The 25,920-nt window shown below is 42.9% G+C and overlaps 1 protein-coding gene across 2 annotated transcripts in view; it reads left to right on the top strand.

Moving 5' to 3' along the window:
• Positions 1-25,920, top strand: part of ARID5B (AT-rich interaction domain 5B) — a 354,406-nt gene that overhangs the window by 140,086 nt on the left and 188,400 nt on the right. For both annotated transcript variants that reach the window (XM_073548292.1, XM_073548293.1), the window contains one exon: positions 16,002-16,232. In XM_073548292.1, coding sequence (XP_073404393.1) covers positions 16,002-16,232 — 231 coding nt within the window. The remainder of the gene's footprint in view (positions 1-16,001; positions 16,233-25,920) is intronic.

The following is a 25,920-nucleotide window of genomic DNA, read 5'->3' on the forward strand; positions in this document are numbered from 1 at the left end:
AACTGCAGACTTGTACTCTAAGGCCAGACAACCCCTGTAATGCTAAGGAACACGTTTCTGATTTTAAAGAAGGATTCCAACTTAAAAAACCCTGGCCAATCACCATCACTGATAAACAAAGTAAGGAGAGAGGATGAAACTCTTTACCCGGCCATTTGTGTAATTATCTTACAGTTGTATTGTGCAGCAAAGCATGACTCCTACTCCATTCAATCTCTTATTTGGGATCTGGAATCACAATTTTAATGACCGATGTATGCCCCAAAAGTTCAATGAAGTAGATAGGTGCCATTTTCCTGCAGATCTTCTGAAATGTCTGTTTTCATGAATATTTGTATGTCTTAAAAATACAACCATTCTGGATCAGCTGATTCTGTAAGGCCAGGTTCACATTGCGTTAACATAGCCCATTCAACGTATAGCGTTGACGGGCTGCGTTAACGCTATAGCATAACGCGATATGCGTTATGCTATACCGCTAGCGCAGATGCTCCATTTGCACTAGCGGTGACGGAGCCTCAGACGCTGCAGCCCGTGTCCGAGGCTCTGTCAATGAATGACGGCACATTGCGAATGCGTGCCGCTTCATGGCATGTGTCGCGATGCGCCCGACAATGGGGCTGAGTGGCAGCGTTTTATGCTGCGGTGTAACGCAGTCCGTCTAACGGACTGCCATAACACAATGTGAACCCAGCCTAACTCTACATTGTGCTGTTCCTGTGTTATTATTACTTGAAACTTCTGAATAAATTAACTTCTGGGCGTTAGAGGTGTGTGTAGTCACATTTTTTTTTTACTGCCCAATCAGTGCGGTGTAGTAGGGACACACTTCTTCAAAAAGAAGTAGAATTTTTTCATACATTTCTAGGAGGAATAACAGAGGAACAACAAAACACAGATGTTAAAAGAATGCTTTGGAATTCTTAGGCTATGTTCACACGTTGCAATTTTGCTGTGTTTTTTTAATGCAAATTTTAAGCTGCGTTTTACGGTAGCAGCAAAAGCTGTGAGATTTCGAAAATCTCGTATACACGTGTCTTTTTCCTGACAATTGGAAAACTGCTGCATTTTTGAAAACTGCAGCATGTCACTTCTTTTAGTGTTTTTTCACGAATAGAAAGCAATGAGTAAGTGGGAAAATGCATAAAAAAACACAGGTATCAGGTTTTGGTGCAAAAACCTAAGTACGGTAAATTGCATCATTAAACTTTATCAGCATGTACAGGAGACTATAAAAACACAGCAAACTCTGCTTTCTGGATGCAGCTTATTTACTACCAAGAGAGCAGGTTTTTTCTGTAGAAAACAACTCCGCCAAAACGCAACGTGTGAACATAGCCTAATATGGAATTCAGCATTTAATAAATACATTTCTGGAGAACTTTGCATGCATACATGAAATCTCTGCAGCGGTGAACTTGTGGCTAATTCTCACAGTGCATAACATACCAACCATTAATTGATTATAACCGTTTCTCTTTTTCACCATGAAAATGGAAGAACACTGCTCATTCATCATTCTAAAATTATGTTAGTTATGTGAAAAATGTTTGTGTCTTGAATCACAAATGAGCAAGGACGAGACTATTGTAGCAATTAGTTTACTTGAAAAAAAAAATCTTAAAAATGACTAATCATCACTTGTAGTCGATTTCTATAAAGCTTCATTCAGTTTGGATTTGGTGGTCAGTTTAACAAATCCTAAACAGCCCGGACTGTACAGACAAATTGTCTAAAAGCGGCAGACTTTATCCAGTATGGGATTTGAAGAAATACTTTTTAGAAATTCCATTAATGGTCTGTTTCGCTTTTTCACATCTGCATTGCTCAGTCCCTTTGTTTTGCTCCACTGATGGGACAGATGAATGAGAACAACAATCCGTCACATGACGGACACCATTGGTGCTCGATGGACCCTACTGACATATAATGGGCTCTGTCAGGTACTGTCACTTTTGACAGAATTGGCAGCCTAGGCCTCTGAAGACTCTAGCACAGGGGTGAACAATGCCTGAAATGTATATTTGTGCCAGGTATATTATACATATTTTAAAAATAAACAATTAAAGGGGTTGTCCGATATCTAGAATTCCCTTTAAAAATATCTATTTCAAGTCCTAACTACTTTTTAAATTTGTTTTAATGTAAAACTCCCTACCATTCTCCCCATCTTGCTATTCCCAATATGTGCTTTTTTCCTTTACTTCCTGTGATGTTTCTAGTGGGCAGTCTCAGACGAGGCGTCACAGGAGGATGGCCCTACCGCCACTGCTCTGCAATTTCTATCCCTTTAAACACAACCACAGCTTTTGTCACTGCAGTACCCTGATGACAACCTGTTTCTGTAGCGGTGGGAGAAATCACCACAGCTTCTGTCCCCACCGCCCTCATCTTCTATCACTGTTGGCAAAGTCCCTGCTTCTGTCACTGCTGACTCTTTAAGAAAATCTATCACCCATATGTCTAGATAAAAAAATGAATAGACATCCATGACTCAGGACTGGTTTACAGTTTGAAACACATAGAATTACATCACATTGTTGGATGTCAGATGATATAATCGGCTTGGAATAAAGTCATTCTTTACCTGGTCATACAGCTGAGTGATATTCCTATTTGTTTCACACAGTACCAAGGTTGCAGGAGTGGCTTCCATCCATGTCAATGATTGCAGTGATTTCAGCAGGGGTGAGCTAGCTGCTTTTCCTCCACCCCTGCTGCCTCTTTCTATTCTGCTTTCAGGCACGCTGACACGATGTGCAATCCAGCATACAGTATAAACCACAGCTCTATCTTCCAAAATTAGCAGACTGTTCTCTGTAGTCTAACTTGTTTATTTGTGAAGAGTATAGAACATGCACGGTAAAACTACAAGGAATACAAATAACATGCATAAGTATTGAGCAGATGATCACAGCTAACTCAATCACGGAAGTGTACATCTGTCATGGTTTGAACAGGGTTCTTGCCCTGCACTCACAGGGTTAAGTGTTCGCGGCATCTTTGGATCTGGGAGGGGTATTTATACTCACTCTTTACCAGGGTTCTCTGTCAGCTATACTGTTGTTCTGGTGTATCTGACCTCTGGTGTGCGTGTATTCTGCATTGCTTGTTTGCCTACCGTGTATGACCCGGTCCGTTCCCTCACTCTGTACTCCGTTTCTCGTTTCGGCACTATTGTCTTTTCCGGTTGTGATCTCCTGGCTTGGCTATCGTTACTCCGTTACAGTTTGTCCCTATTGTACCGTCTATTGCCCGTTCTGGTTTTCTGATCTATTGCTGTGTCCTGACTATTCTGTCTAACCCTTTGGTACTGTATTGCTATCTCGTGCTTTGACCCGGCATGATTTGGATTCTGTCTGTCTATGCCCCTTGGTTACACTGTCCAGTAGTTACCTTTCTAAGAGTTTCCCTGCAGCTCCTGGCTCTGTGGCCCTGAGGCCACGCCCCCAGCAGTCACATGCTTCAGGTCCTGTGAGCTTGGTGCATGCATTGTCACCACTGAGACCCCGTTCCGCAGGTATCTTTGTGCACAGTCTTTGTACTCAGGACACGCGCTGTTATGAATGAGTCACCGTAGGAGGCAAAAACAGAAATGCTTGCTAAGTCCAGAAAACCAGAGAAGTTGGCAGCTATCAGATTGCAGACCCCTGAACCTATCAACACAACTAGCAGTAGCCGTGGGGGTTCCTACAATGCCCTAGACCCCTCGATCACAGCCAGAGGACTATATAGCCTAAAGACAGAAAGATAGACTGAGCAAAGACGGGGCCCAAGCTAACTAGATAGGAAAGGACAGGAAGGCTGCTGTCTGCAATCCGTGAAAAACCCTATGAAAATAAGAGCCAACAAACTGACAGTGAAAAAGGCCCTGAAGACGCTAGGCTTCAAAAAGCTATGTCAGTACTCAGGAATATTCTGAAGACAGAGCAACCGGCAAAAGGAGATTCAGCTCACCCCAGCAGGGAATGGCAGAATCCAGAAAAGCAAGGGAAAGAAAAACAAAACACAAATGCTAACAGGCAAAGCAGAAAACTTAGCTTTAGAGGAGCAGGAATCAGACTGGTCTCCTAGAAGTCCACAGAGAAATCACCCGCAGGGCAGAAGGGCGTCGGCAGCCTTATATCCAGTCCGTGACTCCACTTAGCCAGTCATCATCATCAGGCTCAGGTGCCTGATAATCAGGCTCATTACCTTCCTTTACCAGAATAGGGAGTTCACCAGACCTCAGTGACGAAGGGGAAAATGAACTCACAACAGTACCTCCCCCTTGAGGAGGGGTCACCGAACCCTCAACCACGCCACCAGGGCGATCAGGGTGAGCCCGATGAAAAGCACGCACCAATCTTTTGGCATGAATATCAGAGGCAGAGACCCAGGAATTATCCTCCTGACCATAACCCTTCCACTTAACCAAATACTGGAGTCTCCGTCTAGCCAGACGGGAATCCAGTATTTTCTCTACCTCATATTCCATGTTACCTTCAACCAATACAGGGTCCGGAGGTGCCACCCCAGGAACAACTGGTTCAACAAACCTCTTCAACAAGGACTTATGGAACACATTATGGATCTTAAATGTGACAGGAAGAGCCAAACGAAAAGAGACCGGATTAATAATCTCCAAAATCTTGTAAGGTCCAATAAATCTAGGCTTAAACTTAGGAGAAGCCACCTTCATAGCAATATTTTTTGATGATAACCACACCATATCACCAATCTTAAACTGGGGACCAATGGTCCTATGTCGATTGGAAAACCGCTGGGCCTTTTCCTGGGAGAGAGATAACTTATCCACCACTTGGTCCCAGATCTGGTGCATTCTCTCCACCACAGTGTCAACACCTGGGCAGGCAGAAGGTTCCACCTGCCCTGAGGAAAATCGAGGATGAAACCCAAAGTTACAAAAAAAAAGGTGACATCAAAGTGGCAGAACTAGCTCTATTATTTAAAGCAAATTCAGCCAAGGGCAAAAATGAAACCCAATCATCCTGATCAGCGGAAATAAAACATCTCAAATACGACTCCAAGGTCTGGTTTGTTCTCTCTGTCTGCCCATTGGTCTGAGGGTGAAAAGCAGAGGAGAAGGACAACTGAATTCCCAGCTTGGAACAGAAAGTCCTCCAAAATCTAGACACAAACTGAACTCCTCTGTCAGATACAATGTTCTCAGGAATCCCGTGCAAGCGAACGACCTGTTGCAAAAACAGGGGCACCAACTCAGAGGAAGACGGCAACTTAGGGAGTGGTACGAGATGAACCATCTTAGAGAACCTATCACAAATCACCCAAATAACAGTCATTCTTTGAGAGACCGGCATATCAGAGATGAAATCCATAGAAATATGGGTCCATGGCCTCCTGGGGACCGGCAAAGGCATCAACAACCCACTAGAGCGAGAACAAGATTTAGACCGGGAGCAAGTCTCACAGGACTGCACAAAATTCCTGACATCATGAGACAAGGTGGGCCACCAAAAAGAGCGACTCACCAGATCTCTAGTACCAAAAATACCTGGATGACCAGCCAATGCAGAGCAATGAACTTCAGACATCACTCTCTTCTTCCACTGGTCAGGAACATACAACTTTCCACTGGGACAACGCTCAGGCTTGTCCTCCTGGAACTCTTGCAGAGCAAGTCTCAAATCGGGCGAGATGGCAGAAAGAACTACCCCTTCGCCTAAGATGGTAGCAGGCTTGGTCACCACAGGAGAATCAGCAAAGAAGCTCCTAGAGAGGGCGTCTGCCTTGACATTCTTAGTTCCAGGAAGAAAAGAGACCAAGAAAATCAAAACGTGTAAAAAACAAGGCCCACCTAGCCTGTCTAGGGTTCAAGCGTTTAGCCGACTCTAGGTAAATCAAATTCTTGTGGTCAGTGAGGACCACAACTTGATGTTTAGCTCCCTCCAACCAATGTCTCCACTCCTCAAATGCCCATTTCATGGCCAACAGTTCCCTATTCCCCACATCATAGTTACTGTACGTTCAGATGGAGAGAACTTTCGGGAAAAGAAAGCACAGGGATTCATTTTAGATGTTACAGGATCCTTTTGGGACAAAACAGCTCCTGCACCAATCTCAGAAGCATCCACCTCTACCTGGAACGGGAGTGAGACATCAGGTTGCCGCAAAACCGGGGCGGAGGTAAATCTTCGCTTCAGCTCCTGAAAGGAAGCAACAGCCTCCGGAGACCAATTCAACACATCAGCACCCTTCTTAGTCAGATCAGTCAATGGCTTGGCAATACTAGAAAATTTTGCTATAAATTTCCGATAAAAATTAGCAAAACCCAAAAACTTCTGGAGGGCCTTCAAAGAAGTGGGCTGAACCCAATCATAAATGGCCTGTACCTTGGCCGGGTCCATTTCAATAGTTGACGGAGACAAAATAAATCCCAAAAATGAAATCCTCTGTACTCCAAAAAGGCATTTCGATCCTTTGACATACAGGGAATTCTCCCTCAAGATCCGGAACACAGTTCGAACATGTTCCACATGAGAATCCCAATCCTTGGAGAAGATCAAAATATCATCCAGATAGATAATCAAAAATCTATCGACAAAGTCTCGGAAAATATTGTTCATGAAGCACTGGAAGACAGAAGGGGCATTAGTGAGCCCAAAAGGCATCACCAGGTACTCAAAATGTCCCTCCGGAGTATTAAACGCCGTCTTCCATTCATCCCCCTGCTTAATGCGGATAAGATTATACGCCCCCCTGAGGTCAAGCTTGGTAAACCAGCAAGCACCTCTAACTCTAGAGAATAGATCCGAAATCAGGGGTAACGGATACTGATATTTAATAGTAATTTTGTTGAGGGCACGATAATCAATACAAGGCCTTAAAGAACCATCATTTTTGGCCACAAAAAAAAAAACGGCACTTAAGGGTGAAGAGGATGGTCTAATATGACCCTTCTCCAACGCCTCCTTAATATAGGATCGCATAGCCTCGTGCTCGGGTACAGATAAGTTGAAGAGCCGACCCTTGGGAAATTTACACCCCGGGCTCAGTTCAATTGCACAGACATAACTCCTATGAGGAGGCAAAGATGCAGACTCATTCTCACTAAATACATCATAAAAGTCCGTCAAATAGTCAGGAACATCATGCGACTGAGGAGAGGTGGAAAAAAATGGAGCCTCACTAAAGGCACACCGACAACCCCAACTCACCACAGACACAGATTTCCAATCCAAAACTGGATTATGAATTTGCAACCAGGGAAACCCCAGAACAACGGCATCATGCAGACCATGCAACACCAAAAATCTGCAATTTTCTTGATGGTCTGGGGCGACCCGCATGACCACCTGGGTCCAAAACTGAGGTTTATTTTTCACCAAAGGAGTAGCATCAATCCCCTCAAAGGGATAGGCGTCTGCAGAGGTGTCATCGGAAATCCACAACGTTTAGCAAAATCCAAGTCCATTAGGTTTGGCGCTGCTCCTGAATCCACAAAAGCCTTGGCGGAAAATGTGGACAGGGAGCAGATCAGAGTAATTGCCAGAAGAAACTTAGGTTGAACACCACCAACAGAAAACGTGTGTGCAAAGCGTTTCTCTCGTTTAGGACAAGCAGAAATAATATGCGAGGCATCTCCACAGAAAAAACACAGCTTATTACGCCTTCTGAACTCCTGACGTTGCGCCCTAGACAAAACTCTATCACATTGCATAGGTTCAGATGTCTGTTCAACCGGTGGCAACACCTCTCGTGCAATCCTGCGTTCACGTAAACGCCGATCAACCTGAATGGCTAATGACATAGAATCGTCTAGACCAGAGGGAACAGGAAATCCCACCATAGTATCTTTTACGGCTTCTGACAAACCCTTCCGAAAGAGAGCAGCCAAGGCATTATCATTCCAGGTAGTAAGGACCGCCCACTTTCGGAACTTTTGACAGTACAACTCTGCAGAATCTCGACCCTGGTTCAATGCCAACAGGGTCTTTTCAGCCTGATCAATAGCATTAGGTTCGTCATACAACAACCCCAAGGCTTGAAAGAATGCGTTCACATTAGTCAGAATAGGATCATCTGGTTTCAAAGAAAACGCCCAATCCTGGGGATCGCCACGCAGCAAAGATGACAATTTTAACCTGCTGCACGGCGCTCCCTGACGAGTTAGGCTTCAAGGCAAAAAATAATTTACAATTATTTTTGAAACTCAAAAATTTAGATCGATCCCCAAAAAATACATCAGGTGTAGGGATCTTTGGTTCAACAGCATGCGAACGAGCAAGGTAGGCGGAAATTCCCCGCACTTCCGCAGCGTGCTGCTCCACATAATCAGACAATTGCTTTATCTCCATTGAGAAAAAAAAAATTCCCCCTACGGCCTCAGAGATATAGAAGAAAGAATATACACACTCTTTTAACACAATTTTTTCCTGCTATTGAGTACCCTAGGATCTGCGGTATGGCGGGTGATTCTGTTATGAATGAGTCACCGTAGGAGGCAAAAACAGAAATGCTAGCTAAGTCCAGAAAACCAGAGAAGTTGGCAGCTATCGGATTGCAGACCCCTGAACCTATCAACACAACTAGCAGTAGCCGTGGGGGTTCCTACGATGCCCTAGACCCCTCGATCACAGCCAGAGGACTATATAGCCTAAAGACAGAAAGACTGAGCAAAGACGGGGCCCAAGCTAACTAGATAGGAAAGGACAGGAAGGCTGCTGTCTGCAATCCGTGAAAAACCCTATGAAAATAAGAGCCAACAAACTGACAGTGAAAAAGGCCCTGAAGACGCTAGGCTTCAAAAAGCTATGTCAGTACTCAGGAATATTCTGAAGACAGAGCAACCGGCAAAAGGAGATTCAGCTCACCCCAGCAGTGAATGGCAGAATCCAGAAAAGCAAGGCAAAGAAAAACAAAACACAAATGCTAACAGGCAAAGCAGAAAACTTAGCTTTAGAGGAGCAGGAATCAGACTGGTCTCCTAGAAGTCCACAGAGAAATCACCTGCAGGGCAGAAGGGCGTCGGCAGCCTTATATCCAGTCCGTGACTCCACTTAGCCAGTCATCATCATCAGGCTCAGGTGCCTGATAATCAGGCTCATTACCTTCCTTTACCAGAATAGGGAGTTCACCAGACCTCAGTGACGAAGGGGAAAATGAACTCACAACAACGCGCACTGGCTCAGTGAGCAAGTGAAGTGCGGTGTTCCTGACACATTGAGATGCAAACATTACATAAGAATACATTAGTTTATGATTACATTTACTGAGAACTGGCAACTAAAGGGTTAATGACATCTCTTGGCTGCTAGACAGTAAATAACACCTCTCTGAATCACTGCATTGCAAGAAAACACTGACTCTTACCAGATACGCTTTAGCCGGGTAGTGACTCAAGTAGAGAAGTTGCAGGAAAAACAAAGGTTACACAGGAGGACAAAATAACATGTGCATCCTATGAGATCCACAGAAGCAAAATGGCCCTTCTTCATCCCAGAATACATTGCTTCCTTCCCACAAAGCACTGCTTTAATCCCATAGTGCATTGCTACTGTTAAAGTCACAGGCTTCATAATGCTATTGAAGGCAGTGCTATAAATTCAGCCACCACTAGATGGTGCTATAATTAACCCAGCAATAATAAAACATTCTTTGCCCTATTAAGAGGGCAGAACACTCCCTGCTTGGCATTAACTAATGCCACTTACAGGCTCTTTAGGCGAAAGCAATAGAATTAGCTCCGCAACTGGTCTGAGGAATAGTTTACTCTCCCCAGCCTTCCACACTTTGACCTCGACCTTGCGCACCTTCTCATCTTTGCTTGGGAACACCTTGGTGATGAGGCCCAGAGGCCACTCATTTCGATGTGACTGTCCTTCATGAGCACAATATCACTGGGTTTGATGTTCGGCTTGTCGGTCTGCCACTTCTTCCTAGGCTGTAAGGTGGAGAGGTATTGCTTTCTCCATATGTCCCAGAACGTATTGGAGAAACTTTGAACTTGTCTCCATTGACATCTGTAGAGGTCCTTGTTGCTGAATTCTCCCAGTGGAGCACTAGGAGTGTCGGCTTTCTGAGTGAGTAGCATGGCGGGAGTGAGAATGGTTGGATCTTCAGCATCACTGGAGAGTGCAGTCAATGGTCTGGCATTTATGATGGCCGAAACTTCTGCCAAGAATGTAGTCAAACCTTCGTGTGTGAGTCTTGTGCTACCTTCTTTCCTTGAAACAAAATGTGACAACTGTAATCAGGGGGCGGTTATAGAAGCAGAGCAAGTGACAGTGCCACCCCCAGATGATGATTTGTTTAAGGGTGGTAACAGAAGCATTAAGGCATCACTGGTGTCACTCACCCTGCTTCTATCACCGCCCCTGAAGACAAATTGTTTAATTGAGAAAGGCAGCTGTGTCAGAAGCAAGGAATGTGGCAGCTACTAAAGATGCCGGCAGTGGGTACAGAAGCTGTGTTCACTTCTTCATGACCCTAGTAACAGGACACAATCGGAATGACCGTGACAGAAGCCATAAGTGCTGCCCCCTTGAGACAGCCTTCAAAGGAAGTAATGAAAAAAAAGTACACACAGGGATTTCCAGGATTGTGATAATTGTAAGGAATTTTATAACAAAGTAAATTGCAATTAATATTGTTTGTCTTTTTTTTAGCTCTTTGCTGACTTATGACTACTGACCATTTTACCTCAATGTGTCTGGGGAAAAACTGTAAAAGCTAAACAATGCAAAATTTTTAATGAAATCCAATTATTCATTTATTTATTTTTTAGCTCAAAAAGTAAAAAAAAAGAAAAATTGTCCACAGAAATAGACAACACCTTTGAATTTAAACACCAAGGACACTATCAATTCCATTGGCGGCCTTGGTTATCTTGGGAAAAGTACATTATCAAAAATATCAAATAGTTGGTAAAACATTCTGATATCACTCTATGATTCCACAATAAAGAACCTTTTTAAACCTCCCATTAAATAAGTAGAATACTGTTTAAAAGCCACAATTTGGCAAATGATGTGCAAATCATTGAATTAATTCAGGACAGCCTAAATATACCTCTGAGCACTGTACTGTTCTGTACATTTATGGCATGTTTTATTTCATATTTTTGGATTGTTGCTTGGAATCCTGGAAAAGAGAACATTCTGTTTTCAAGAATGAGCAATGTTTTTCAACCTCTTCAAAGATTAAATGGCAGTGCCAAGATGCAAAGTAAAATAAAAGACATTACTTCATTTCTTTCTGTTACCAGCTCTAACGGCAAACTACATCAAAAACCTCAATTGACTTTGAACTTGGAAACAAAATGTTATTTACACTTTTGTATTTGCTTCTTTTTTAGAACACTGGACGCCTTCAGTATCTGTTCTGTAGACAGTTTTCCCAACAAAAAAAAAAAATACAGAAAAAAACATTTTTGCAAATGACTATGATATGGAAACATGACTGCATTTCCATAACAATATGGGACACACATAATGGAGCAGAAAAAAATATTAAGTAGTGCTACAGTCTCTACAATGTCACTCTGCTCTGATGGGTTTGATTTTGCTTTGTTATCGAAGGAGTCATCCCTATGTAAATCTCACTGACTCAATTCAGGTCTCAGTGACTTTAAATTGCAGCTCATCTGCCCATGCACATTAGATTAAAGTCAGAGCCAATGTGGACGAAACCTACTGGTGATCTAATGTGTACGGTGCTTCCTAACCTTCCCCTAAGGTTATGGGCACACAACGTCTTTTAGATGGCTATGTGTTTCCTGAAGCATCTTTTTGGAGTCTCTTGTGTCATCTCTTGATGCAGTTATGTTACTGCTTCTTCTTTTTTCCTACATTATGTATACGTATACAATAGTGAGCTGTTAAAAGATGCTCAAAAAGATTGAACATATGCACGGGAAGTCGTTTTGACATAGCTATGCTTATGATCATTCTTTCATTGTCTCTATAGCACTTTTTCAGGTGGGTTCCTGAGTGGACACTCCTGAAAAAATTGTGTGCATATACTCTATAGCCCCTCACACACATTAGACAAATGTTGGCCATACACCACCGATGCTGACCAGTTTGAACAACACGCTAATGGGTTTGGGGCATTAGTCCACTGATTGTCGGGAAAGTTGTTTATCAGGCATGTTCGATTTCGGATTGTCTATTGCTTTGTTCCCCTGGAGCTAATCCACCAGCAAAGATATCTTTTGGTGAGTTTCTCATAGAGAACACAGGAGCTCTCGCCGACCAAGAGCTCCTGACTATGGGCGAAACGACAGTGATGGCTGTCAAGCAAAACTGGGCCAATGTAACGTTTGGCCAGGAGCCATGTGATGTGTATGGGGTCTTAATAGAAAGCATTGGAAGGTACTGCATGTCTGATTCTTTCAGTTTCCAGGAGGTAAGCTGCCATTGAAATGCTAACAGCGCAATTGCTCACTATCCCTGATTTCATCGGCATGCATGCTCAGCCAAGAGTTCATGTTCATGACGGCTGTCTTTTGTGCTATCTAATCTATGGCCGGCATAGTGTGCCCTGTCTGACTTTAGACCCTTTAACATGGCTTAGCGTGCTTTCACATTGCATTTTGTGTCCTTGTCGGGGCATATGTCCAAAATCCCCCTAAAACGGGTTTGGACAGGGCCATAGACTATAATGGTGACAGCAGAGCGAACCTGAGCTCTGTTGTGCACTGTTTACGGGAATGTACGCCTACAGGAGTTGGACACCCAGATGCAGTCTACTACGTCTGAGTGTCCGCCTCCTGAAAAAAGTGCACGGCAGAGCTCAGGTTCGCTATGCCGTCACCATTACAGTCTGACCCCTTCGGCGCATGTGTATGGACGCTGTTTTGCTGCGGAATTTCGGACGTATTCCCCATTGGGGTCACAATGCAATGTGCAAGCGCCTTCTAATAAGTTATTCTAAGAAATAAACAAAAATCTGCCAGTGTAAAGACTATAATATATATATATATATATAATTATTTTTTTTTTTTTTTTTTTTTTTTTTTAATAAGGGATGTATGTGAGATATAACATTTATCCTAATGTCTAGACTGAAATTTAAACTTGAAAAAATATACTGGTTAGTAAAGTTAAATAGTGACATCCAACTGTGACATAAATGTAAAAAATAGGAACACAACACATGAGATTTTTACCGGAAAATCAAGCATTTTTTTTTATATTCACCCTGACACATAAACAATGAACAGTTTGTAACAAATCTGTGGAATTTGGCTTTATGTGTGATCTAACCCAGGGTTCCCCAACTCCAGTCCTCAAGGCCCACCAACAGGTCATGTTTTCAGGATTTCCTTAGTATTGCCCAGGTGATAATTGCATCACCTGTACAATATAAAGGAAATCCTGAAAACCTGACCTGTTGGTGGGCCTTGAGGACTGGAGTTGGGGAACCCTGATCTAACCTTTATGAAAGGCGTTACAGCCAATAAGGAATGTCTTGTTTAACAAGCAAGAGACAAACGTTTCCTGTGTCATGAACAGGTGGCTTAACCAACCAGGGTCATTGATGAGAATTGTGTGATCATGTCATCCCTTGTATGTAGCAAGTGTTGGAAAGATGTTGTAACTTCACAACGGGCAGCTTATAAGGATATGAATCACGGTGGATTATAATAGGTATGACAACTCCAGACTTGTTTTTTTCTTGGCCGACGATGACAACATTTCATTACTACTGCACTGGGTGAGAGGCTGGTTTCTATTCTGTAAATATGAAGACGTCATCTATTGGATGGAATTACTACTAATATTACTAGGATAATTGATAAACACTTTGAGCGTTGGAACGTAGAAGGTTTGATGGTTTCTTCTAGCATCTATTATTCAGATTGTTCATGTGCTTAACCACACTTGGGTTATATACAAGCCAGGAGTTATGTCATATGATTAGTAATAACACTGGAATTATAATTTATTTCCTAAAACACATTTCCCATCAACTGAAATCAGCAAGGTGATAAATGTATGATCTTTGAGGAACCTACTACCACTGGGATCTCCACTGTTTCCAAAAATGAGAGTTCCAAAGTTACCTGTGTGAAAGTAGCTTTACTGAGCATGTTCATCCACTCCTCCATTCACTGTCTATAGTACTGGATCTCCCGAGGCTGCGTGACCCCGTTAAGGCCCTTTTACATTTAGCGATGCACCAGCGATCCGACCAGCGATCCGACCCGGTCAGGATCGCTGGTGCATCGCTAAATGATCGCTAGTGAGCTTTCATACAGAAAGATCTCACAGCGATGCAGCAGCGACGCAGCGCACGATACTCACCTTTCACACACAGCGATCCTGACGTCCTCCCGCCCGCGTCCACGCGTCGCTCGTCTCACACAGCAGGAAGTCTCAGCAGGAAGCAGACGATGAGAAATGGAGCCGGACATTCTCGCGCTTTCAGCGATGGACAGCGGGGGAGCCGGTCGTTGGTAAGTATCACACATCGCGATATCGCTAGCAATATCGCTATAACGTCACAAAACCAGTGACATTTTAGCGATATTGCTAGCGATATCGCTTAGTGTAAAACCCCCTTTAGACTACGTGCTCACACTTCCTTTCGGATGAACCTCCAACATCCAAAACAAGTGTCAAAACTACAGTCTATTAGTGTGACCACTGGTTGGCTGCAGTGCTCACTTGGCATAACAATGTCACGCAAGCCATGGGAGACCTGGTATCAACATCGCTGGAATGGTGCGAGATGTATCAGTTATTTTTATTTGGTTTTACGCTGGGGAATGTAGTATTTAAGACACCACTCTTTTTTTTTATTGCAGTGCTTGAGTGGTGCCTCTAATCTAACTTCCCTGACCCTAAAATTATGCTTTCCAGCCGCCGTCTTCATCTTTTATCGGTGCCGCTGCGGTCGGTCTCCAGCAGTTTGTGACCTGCCGGATCTCTACAGTCTTTGCTGGCGATCCGGAAGTCACAACTCAGTGTAGGTCTATGAGAGCCAGAATGATGTCAGAAAGAGGGTCTCATAGACTTACATTGAGAGCTTGAGAACATTACCTCTGACTTTCAAAGCGGTGCTGGGAAGAGCTGAAGACAGCGACTGGTACGTATAATACTAGAGTCAGTGTGTCATGATCCAGTCCAGAGTTTGTTTTCTGCTGTCTTCTCTTTGGACTGGTCATGCGGAGGTTAATCCCCTCTGCCTCATTCTGGAGCTGGTGGGGCTATTTAAGTCCTCTGCAGCCTGCGGGCCAGTGTCAGCTATAGTTCATGCTTCCTGGCTAGAACCTCTGACCCTATACTGGTGATCCTTCTGCCTCTGACTTCCTGACTTGTGAATGACTTGGCCTGATCTCTGGACTCTGCCTCTTGTTTTCCGTCTCTGATTCCTCGCTTTCTGACCGGTTTTGACCCTGGCTTGTACCCTGACAACGGCTTACGTCTTACGTTTCTGATACTACGTTCCTGGTAGGTCCTGACCTCGCTCGTCCCTGACTACACACTTGCTTTCTCCCTTTGTACTTCTGCTCCTGACAGTTGCTGACTTCGGCTAGTCTGACTACTCTTTCATCACCTGTGACACCTGTGCTGTGGCTCTGTATAACTAAGCTGTGTATGTGCAGCCTCTTTCCCTCACCATCACCCCCTGGGGGAGGTTGCGCTGTATTACACTGCAGCAGCACATTACACAGTGAACTCAGATTGTTAACACCAGCCAAGCAGTAAAATAAAAAAAAAATGCTGGATTGGTGCTTTAAGGGGTTGTCTGTTTATTGGACATCCCTTTTAAGTATAACTGAATCAGTTTCTGGAGGTAAATTCCTTTAAAGAGACCGTTAATGTGAAATTTAAAATGGATTCAAATTATTAAAACCTTAATAAAAATTGTATATATCAAAGGGTTAACCTTCTATGATTTATATTAGCGCGTTGATATTTTTGCATGAACAGTATTTTTAGCCAGAGTTCTGTACCTCACTAAATATAATTGTTCTATGTGAATTGATTGTGATTCAATAATTTAAAATGATTTATGTTCTTTCTTTTCAGGAGAAGATGAAAATGAGGGAAACGTGATGGTGCTAAGTTATCCCCAATATTGCCGATATCGTTCCATTTTGAAACGTATCCAAGCCAAACCATCCTCAGTTTTGGCGGATCAGTTCATCCAGGCACTGGGTGGAATTCCCATCATCAACAAGAACACAAAGATCCTCTACTGTCGGGACACTTTTGACCATCCCACCCTTATAGACAATGACAGCGTATGTGATGAGTTTGGTAAGTCTCCTTACAAGTAACTTTCGGTAGACTGCATTTGTAGATGTTCCATTCGACGATTCTGTTCGTGGTCAGCAGTAATAGTGAAAGCGTTAGTGATGTTGAGGCGGTAAAAGTTATATATAGTTGTACATGTTGGCTTTGGTCTTGATCAAAGAGTTCACAATGTATGAATGCTGTCTACTTTTCCAGAATGCAGTGCAATCATGGTGTGGCGTTTATAAATAGAGGAAGCTTGCATGGCCGCCTACTATCATGGTCTCGTTGTGGGCATTGGTTTTATGATTTGACAACTGCAGTTGACTAGAAATTGCTTATTGGGAAAATTCTACCATTTGCCTGGTGAATAAAAAAAGTAATACCTATATGACATGAAGTTTTCACGATGTGAGGTCAGCACCCAAAAATTAAATGTCATTCCTTGGGCTACTTGGGTCACCTATCTGACTCTTTTGCTGTTTATCCAAATAAAGAGGTTATGCCACAATCTTAACTATCTCACAGGACAGGATTATTTGCCGATTGCGGGGGGCCCAATTCAGGAATCCCCCCCCTCCACCTCGTTCCCATGGAATGTGGGTCCTCTGTTATTTCTGTGCTCGACTATGTCAGTTCAATAGATTTTGAATAATTGTAGAGCCCATACTGGTGGGTAGATGACAAGTTATAATTGTGGGACAATCCTTTTTCAAACCTACTGTTATGTAACTTTTGTGTTTGAAAGAAAAAAATTGTTTCTAAGGGGACTAAGGACCCTAAAATTGGCTTCTTCTGTCACCATACGGTCATGTTTGGTTATAGTTTATTTTTTACTAGTAATAATTTCTCACTGATGGAGTTCTCGGTTTATCACAGTGCTTATTAGGGACCTGGTTAGGACTCCAGAGAATAATTGCTCCACGTTAGAGATTATTGAAAAATACGTGAAAAATCGGCCACCAAATCTCAGCCAGAATATAATGATAGGCTTGAATAGTAGAGTAGGGGGTATGTGGAAGTTATGGGTAATCTGCGCTGCTGGTGTTATATCCAGCAAAGGAGTCCAGTCGAGAGAGAGGGTAACCAAGCGGTTTATTCTCTACGTGTTTCAAAGAATACTTGCTTCTTCAGGAGAACCACACAGATGGGATTCTCCTGAGGAAGTAAGGATACTTTGAAACGTGTAGAGAATAAACCGCTCGTGTCATGATCCCAGTGCGGGTTGGACCCGCACGCTTGGGGTTAATGTCTGGAACCAGTGCTGGTGGACCTGCACTTCTGGGGTTAAATGTTATGATCTCAGTGCAGGCTCTTACGTGCACATCTGGGGCTTATGATTGTGGCCTCTCCTTGGTTCTGGGAAAGCTTTTTATAGCCTCAGGAAGCTCCAGTCCCCGTCAGTTATACTTTCGCCCTTGGCAGAGTATGTTGAACCCTGAGTGTGTTTGTGCTGTGTTCTTGTTTATCTGATACTTTGGTTTCGACTCGGTCTGTTCTCTGGATATTGCTTTGGATTCTGCTTGGTACCTTCTATGTCTGTTTGGCTTTGACCGCTGCCTGGCCCCGACTATCCGTTCTGTCTCATCCCTGATACTGTACTGCTATCTCTGTGTATGACCCTGCTTGTCTGACCTGAGCATTCCTGTAGTTGTGTCCTGCCTATCTCTGGCAGCTGGGTGCTAAGCCCTGCCCCTTGCAGTCACATGACCGTAGGTCCTTCACTGCTTGCTAACTTCAGCATCTCCAGGTCCTGTTTGCCTGAGCTTCCCGGCCGTATCTGACCCCGGGCCCCCCTGCAGTGTGGGTGAGTCCCTCCTCACCGGTGGCTGCACGCCGGCGCTGACAGGACCGTGACAGCTCGGTTACCCTCTATCTCTCGATTGGACTCCTTTGCTAGATAAAACACCAGCGGCGCAGATTACCCATAACTTCCAAATACTCTAATACCACGTTGGTTTGCCAACTTGTTGAGCTGGATCCTTATTTGATATCTTGTACAGGGTTGTGTTTGACACAACCACATCCGGTGAGCGGTATCATCTTTTGCCTAAACGCTGTAATTTGGATAATACACTACTGTGCTTTTATTGAATCCCTGGATAGTAGAGTAGACTCTTCCATCTGCCCCTACACTTGCCATATGAGTGGAAAACTGTTCGGAGGTTGTGACAGTAAGGATGGCTATCTCTGACTTATCGGGGTTTGTGGACTTTTATCCTCATTTTACTGAACGTTTTGGGGACATGATTTTATTGCACTTGCCAATTAGTATTCTCCTCCTTTCCTCTTGCTTATTAGTGCCATGATCCACACAGTCTGGGCTACTTTCATGTTCCCAAAATGCAGTTAATGGAGGGGAATGACCAGATCTGTCCATCAGCCGCCCGCGATGGATAGGCAGCTTTTCGTTGTGCGGTGCTTTTAGATTGGACAGGTCTGGGATGAAGGCAGTGCTAACACGCTTAGGAGAATCTGTAATACATGGTAGTACATGTCCCAAAAAACATGTCCGCAGCACATTTGTTTAAAATGAATGGAACGTTGACACCTCCTTTGATAATGGTCAAAGCTATGTTGAAGGCCTATGGTGCTGCCATCCGGTGTAAGGAGGCATGTCATTTGTTCACTCTAATTTTGGGCTCTGATCAGATCGCTTTTATTACAAAGCTTCTTAGTTATGCTGGAGGATACTAAGCCTGTAGGGCTGCACCATGTCTGGGTCATTGATAGCCGAGGAAGGGTTTAAATATCTTTATCTGCACCTGGCTCCACCAGAACTTTATTAGCTGTGTAAGCGATCCATAAGAATGACATTTTCCTTCTTGTTTTCTCGGTGTCTCCTACAGTAACAGCGTTACATATAATCCATCTTTTTCCAATAAATGTGAACACATGCTCAGTGCGAGGATACAATCTGAACATATTGATTCCCCGGAGCCCGAGCTAGTACAGCATGCCCTTGCATAGCTGAAACGCGATTATATCCAGCATGCTAATTCTCTAAATAATTATTGAAGGAGTCGTGTACGAATGCCAAATGATATTATTAGGACTATTTATAGGCGCCTTGTTTACGGCTACATTACCTGCGATTAAAATGTGATGAGATTTTGTGCTTTATAAATCTCGCAGGTATCCTAAAGCTGAGTTATCAAACTGCTGTGCCCCATTACTATGGGAGGCAGTCTGCGGAGCGCACGGTCTAATTATTGTTCTCAGTCGCTTCTTTAGAACGGTTAGCTAATTATTTTAATATGATGAAATACTGTGTGTAAGCAATATTGGCATTACATCTATTTGATTGTTGTAATCATATTTATTCATTTTATTATTGTGCTGTAAATATGTATAAGGAATATTGTGATGGGAAATTCTAATATTTGATCTTTAAAAAAAAAATATGGGGCAGATATTTGAGCTTTGCATCATTATTTCTTATACACGCACACCATATGTTTTTTTTATCTCCATGTTGCTGATGTAGGCACTACTTCCTTTGAGTTGCTCGGCAGCATGGTCGTGCATGTTAGAAGCTACCACACAGGCTCCCTGAGCTCTGCCCTTGATGATCGCTCAAAGCACTCCTGAAAAGCAGTTTGGTTTCCCTCGATCACCAGGGATCCTCACATTAAATCCAATAGCTGCCCTAGGCCTCCAGGGATTCTTGCAATAACCACTTTACTGCCCAAGACCACCAGGGATTCTGATATGAAAAATGTCGCTGCCTTACACCGCCATGGATGCTTTATACTAAAACCTTCACTGCCCTAGACCACAAGGGATTCTGATATGATAAATATCAGTGCCTTAGACCACTATGGATACTTTATACTAAAACCTTCACTGCCCTAGACCACCAGGGATTCTGATATGAAAAATGTCGCTGCCTTACACCACCATGGATGCTTTATACTAAAACCTTCACTGCCCTAGACCACAAGGGATTCTGATATGATAAATATCAGTGCCTTAGACCACTATGGATACTTTATACTAAAACCTTCACTGCCCTAGACCACCAGGGATTCTGATATGAAAAATGTCGCTGCCTTACACCACCATGGATGCTTTATACTAAAACCTTCACTGCCCTAGACCCCCAGGGATTCTGATATGAAAAATGTCGCTGCCTTACACCACCATGGATGCTTTATACTAAAACCTTCACTGCCCTAGACCACAAGGGATTCTGATATGATAAACATCAGTGCCTTAGACCACCATGGATACTTTATACTAAAACCTTCACTGCCCTAGACCCCCAGGGATTCTGATATGAAAAATGTCGCTGCCTTACACCACCATGGATGCTTTATACTAAAACCTTCACTGCCCTAGACCACAAGGGATTCTGATATGATAAACATCAGTGCCTTAGACCACCATGGATACTTTATACTAAAACCTTCACTGCCCTAGACCACAAGGGATTCTGATATGAAAAATGTCGCTGCCTTACACCACCATGGATACTTTATACTAAAACCTTCACTGCCCTAGACCACAAGGGATTCTGATATGAAAAACGTCGCTGCCTTAGACCACCATGGATACTTTATACTAAAACCTTCACTGCCCTAGACCACAAGGGATTCTGATATGAAAAATGTCACTGCCTTACACCACCATGGATACTTAATACTAAATTTTTTTTAATTTTACTAAATTCTTTATTTAGGAATGTTGAAATGAATGACAGCATAATCGTACACAAAAAAAAAACCCAGAAAGAATTTGTGTACATTAGTGTATAACAACATTCATTTTCTATATGGGATACAAACTTAGGGAGTCTGGGAGCGGAAGAGAAAGGAAAAGAGGGGTACCAAACAGAGGAAGGAGGGGTCAGGGGGGAATAAGAGGGTGAGTTCTGTTGAGAACTAGCAAATATTCTCTTTTATAGTAGAAAGACTAAAAGTAGGTATAGTTGTAGGTAGCATTAACATAGTTGGTTGCATAATTCCAAAATTTATATAATAATCTTATTTTGATATTCATGCCACTGGTGCCAGTTTTCACGGAGCTTGTACTGTTTGGAATAAGTCTAAAATGTTAACTACTCTAGACCAGCAGGGATTCTGTTATGAAAAACGTTGCTGCCTTAGATCACCAAGAATACTTGATAGTAAAACCTTCACTGCTCTAGACCACCAGGAATATTGGTATTAAAACCTTCACTGTTTTAGACCAGCAGGGGATTCTGGAATTAATCTCTTTATTTCCCTACTCCTTTAAGCAATATGACATTAACCCTACACCACCGTGTATGCTATTCTCCATTTACTAGCTGCAAAGGCTAAAGGACTGAATGGCAGCTTGATAATACCTGTGTAAAGGATGTACACTGATGGGTCAGTAGGAGATCACTCAGTGCACATAGGCTTATCACCTCTATTTTAAACGCCCCGTACACATTAGCCTAATATTGGCCAAGCCTGTCGATAGCGGTCTAATGTGCATGGGGGCGCCAGTCGACTTTCCATCGGAGGCCATATCTATGGGTCAAGTCCATTTTCGGACTGCCAATCACATTGTTCTCATGTCAGTCGGCGACTCTCTTGTAGGGACCAAAGGAGCACTTCGCCGAACCAGCGCTGCTCTCTATGGGAGAGGTGGCTGTTGGCGGAACGATTGGCCCATGCATAGTTTCGCTGACAGCCATCCAATGCGTATGGCCAGCTTAAAGAAGAGAATGGATTTTATCATTTCAGCCAACCAGCATCTGCACTTCAAACATAAAACATCCCCGATTGGAACCAGTGGATATCCAGATAGCATATTGTATTTATGGAAATTAGCTCTTAGACCTGATGAGGCTGGTGTACTTATTTTGAAAATTCATTTCAGAATAGCCGTGTAATACACAAATTAAGCTGGAGCTGGACTGTAAAATGCTCGTTTCAATATTAGGCAGGGAAACTTTCTAAAGCACAGACATTCTCATTAGGATTTTAAAAGTAAGTGAATATCATCTGTCTTGACACTTTTAGGACCAGTTGACTGAATCCAGCAATCTTTGCATTTATGAAAATGCCATAGTATATTAGTAAGTGCTGTTATTTAATATTTGGTAAAAATATTTTTTATTATTATTATTTTAGTTGGGAAATTGTATTTTTTTTTTCATTTATAATTACATTTTCTCCCCTTTGTCATACATTTGTGTATGTGGCTCCTCCACTCCCAGGCACTTACCATAAATTATAGCATTTACTGGTAAAGAAATCTCAGTCCACTGGCCGGTACGAAGATATTGCTGTTAATGGCAAAAATATTGTTTATAGTATTGTGCAATTTCTGTCTGAAGCTATGAAATGCAAATCTACGTCTTCCTTTTTATTTACTGGTACATTAGTTAGAATGACTGTTTCTGCATGCTTTGAGCATGAATAATCCCCTTCACAAAATGACTGTTTCGAAAAAAACCACATTTGCTTCTCATTCTGTTTCTCAACACCCACTCACAATAATTGTCTTGTGTAGCTGTTTTTTGTCCTCGTGTTTAAGAATATTTCACATCGAAAGCCTGTAGATGGGATCACTCAGAATATAAACACACGTACTAATATATTATTGCTTCACATCTGGCTTACATTACATTATAATGGGCTGTTATAGATAATTTCAACAAATTGAAAAAAAAATGGCAATCGGCACTATTGAGCCTGAGCCAGTGCTACATTTACATATTAGGAGCCTGTAGACACAGATTGTCTGGTACTCTAGCCTAGCTGGAGTCATGAGATACTCCAATCTGGCCAACAGCTATCTCTCCCCACTCCCCATATACATACATTTTAGCTAAGGGCCCCGTCACACATAGCGACTCGCCAACGATCCCGACAACGATATCAACGTGTCAGGATCGCTGGTAAGTCGCTACATGATCGCTGGTGAGCTGTCAAACAGACACCTTCGCCAGCGATCAGCACCAGCGACGCCCAGCGCGCTGATGCAGGAGCTGGTAACTAAGGTACACATCGGGTATCTAAGCACAGTGCCGTGCTTAGATACCCGATGTGTACGTTAGTTACCAGCTGATTGCTGGTCTCCCGCCTGTCACACGCAGCGATGCGTGCTGGCCAGCGGGAGACCAGCGACCAAAAAAATGTCCAGGGCTTTCCTACAGCGATCAGCGATACCGGCAGGGGGGCCGGTCGCTGATCGCTGTCACACACAGCGATCTCGCTGGTGAGATCGCTGTTGCGTCACAAAAATTGTGACTCAGCAGCGATCTCGCTAGCAAGATTGCTATGTGTGACGGGGGCTTAAGCTTGCATCCATCTTCTGAAGTAAAAGGGAAATTAGCCGCTATCAGACTCTGTTGGATGAGGTCCTGTTCCCTCGAGAACCAAAGGATTGGTAAGATGTAATCCAGCTACCAAATCATTCTTCCTTTGACATTAGGTAGAAGAAAGCTGGGAAGGACGCATACACCAATCAGTAGTCAGTATATTGAGGGTTGACCAGTCAATATATTGCTAAGGACTAGTGATGGGCGAGTATGCTGGTTACTCAAGCTTTCCAAGCATGATCGGTGCTCGGGTGATCTCCGAGTATTTGGAAGTTCTCGGAGATTTAGTTTGTGTTGCCACAGCTGCATGATTTGCGGCTGCTAGACAGCCTGAATACATGTGGGGATTGCCTGTTTGTTAAGAAATCCCCACATGTATTCAGGCTGTCTAGCAGCCGCAAATCATGCAGCTACGACGACACAAACATAATCTGCGAGCACGCCAAAATGCTCGGAAATCTCGAGTAATGAGCACACTCGCTCATCACTACTAAGGACGTCTACACATATCCAGGATTCACAGTCCATATATGGACCACAACTTCAGAAACAGTCCCTGGACTCCTGAACCAAGCTCAACAACCTCATGGGCATAAGGGAGGCTGTTGAGTTCAGGTCTGAAGAACTGCAGCCGGTTTGGAAATTACGGTCTGCAACTCTGATGCATGAATCTGACCTCATGTGTAGGGCAGGCTTGAGACTCCAGTAGACCAGACTTAAAGTCATGTATGGTAATAACATTTTCATCCATCAACTTATTCCTTATACTCTTAATCCTTCTTGGGTGGCCTCTTCTTTCATCGACAACACTGTAAATGACTAACGTTTAAATACCCATGATTTAACTTTGAATATATCTATAATATAATATTTCTGAAAATATTACCTTTATTAGGCCCACTACGTCTACGCAAAACAAAAGAAATGAGCCGGAGCATAAGTTAGTATATGTGCAATAATAAGAGCAGGTTCACACTGTGACTATTTCACCAACAAAATCCATGAAAAAAATACAAAATGAGCATATACCCTACAGCAAGTAAATAGGTAGCAATAGTACATGTAAATAACATAGTGTACTTAGTTAACACTAGTTTGATAAAAAAAAAAGCATAAAAGCCACATCCCACCGCGACAAGGTGTACCCAATCTGGACGGTCTTGTCTCTAGTATTAAAACCTTACCTTGAATCAGCCGAACTCAGTGTGATTAAGGACAGATCAGGATATGGGCCCAACTGTTTAGACATTTGCCCAATGGAAGGTGTATAGATGAAGTGGCTAGCTCAGAAAAGGGGAAGAACGACCGTGTTTGTACAAAGTACAAGAAACTACAGCAAAACCAAAGAAATGAGCCGGAGCATAAGTTGGTATATCTGCAATGTATAAGAGCATGTTCACACTGTGGCCATTTCACAGACAAAACTCATGTTTAAAAAAAAAAACAAAAAAAACGAAATAAGCATTTAGGGTGTGTGCACACGTTGCAGGTTCTGCTGCGAAATTTTCCTTGCGGAAAGACCTGCGGTTTATCTGCAGATTTTCTGCGGATTAGCCTGCAGTTTTCCCCCTGTGGTTTGACACCTGTCAAGGAGCAGGTGCTAAACCGCTGCGGAATCCGCACAAAGAATCGACATGCTGCGGTTTTGAAACCGCAGCAAATCTGCGCGGAAAAATCCGCAACGTGTGCACTGCGGATTTCATTTTCCATTGCTTTTAATGGTACTGTACTTCGCAGCAGACCAAATCCGCTGCGGATCCGCAGCAGAATCCGCAATGTGTGCACACACCCTTACACTACAATAAGTAAATAAATAGTTTTTTTAAATTTTTATTTTTACACCATGTCTATGATAAATGTAGCCCTGGGCCAGGTTCTCAAGGTTGTAGCTCGAATGATTGGGATAAATGGTGCGTCGTGTAATGCATTGGGTCACAGGGCTTCTCTGTATGTATTGGTCATGGATGTTATTATAACCTCAGATTTACAGAAAGATAAAGTTTTATATTATCGATTTATATGTCTGCCAGGCAACCTTTTGTGCATGAATTTTTTTTGTTTGTTGTTAAGAGCCTGCGATTTCATAAAGAATGTATACTTACCTAGTTTCCCAGTCGCCCCTATAAAATATCATGCCTCTTTGTTTTAAAAAACAGGTTGTATAAGTATCCAGGCAGTCGCTTTCATATGTATAATGTGATGACAGATTAACCTTAGCTGCAACCGAATGGAACAAGCAATGCCTGTATTATTAAAAGACTGATATTTATCCAAAGGATTTGTAAAGAGATCAGAAGAATTTAAGCATTTTGTAAATGCTTTGCAAAGAGCAAAAACAATAATGAGGAAGCCGTTGGAATTTAACTCTGTGAAGCCCGATAACGTTGTGCACAAAACAAAAATACGGCAAAACAA

This window comes from Dendrobates tinctorius, unplaced genomic scaffold, assembly GCF_039654945.1.
Source record: "Dendrobates tinctorius isolate UK_male_01 unplaced genomic scaffold, ASM3965494v1 ptg000156l, whole genome shotgun sequence".
In the NCBI taxonomy this organism is placed as follows: domain Eukaryota; kingdom Metazoa; phylum Chordata; class Amphibia; order Anura; family Dendrobatidae; genus Dendrobates; species Dendrobates tinctorius.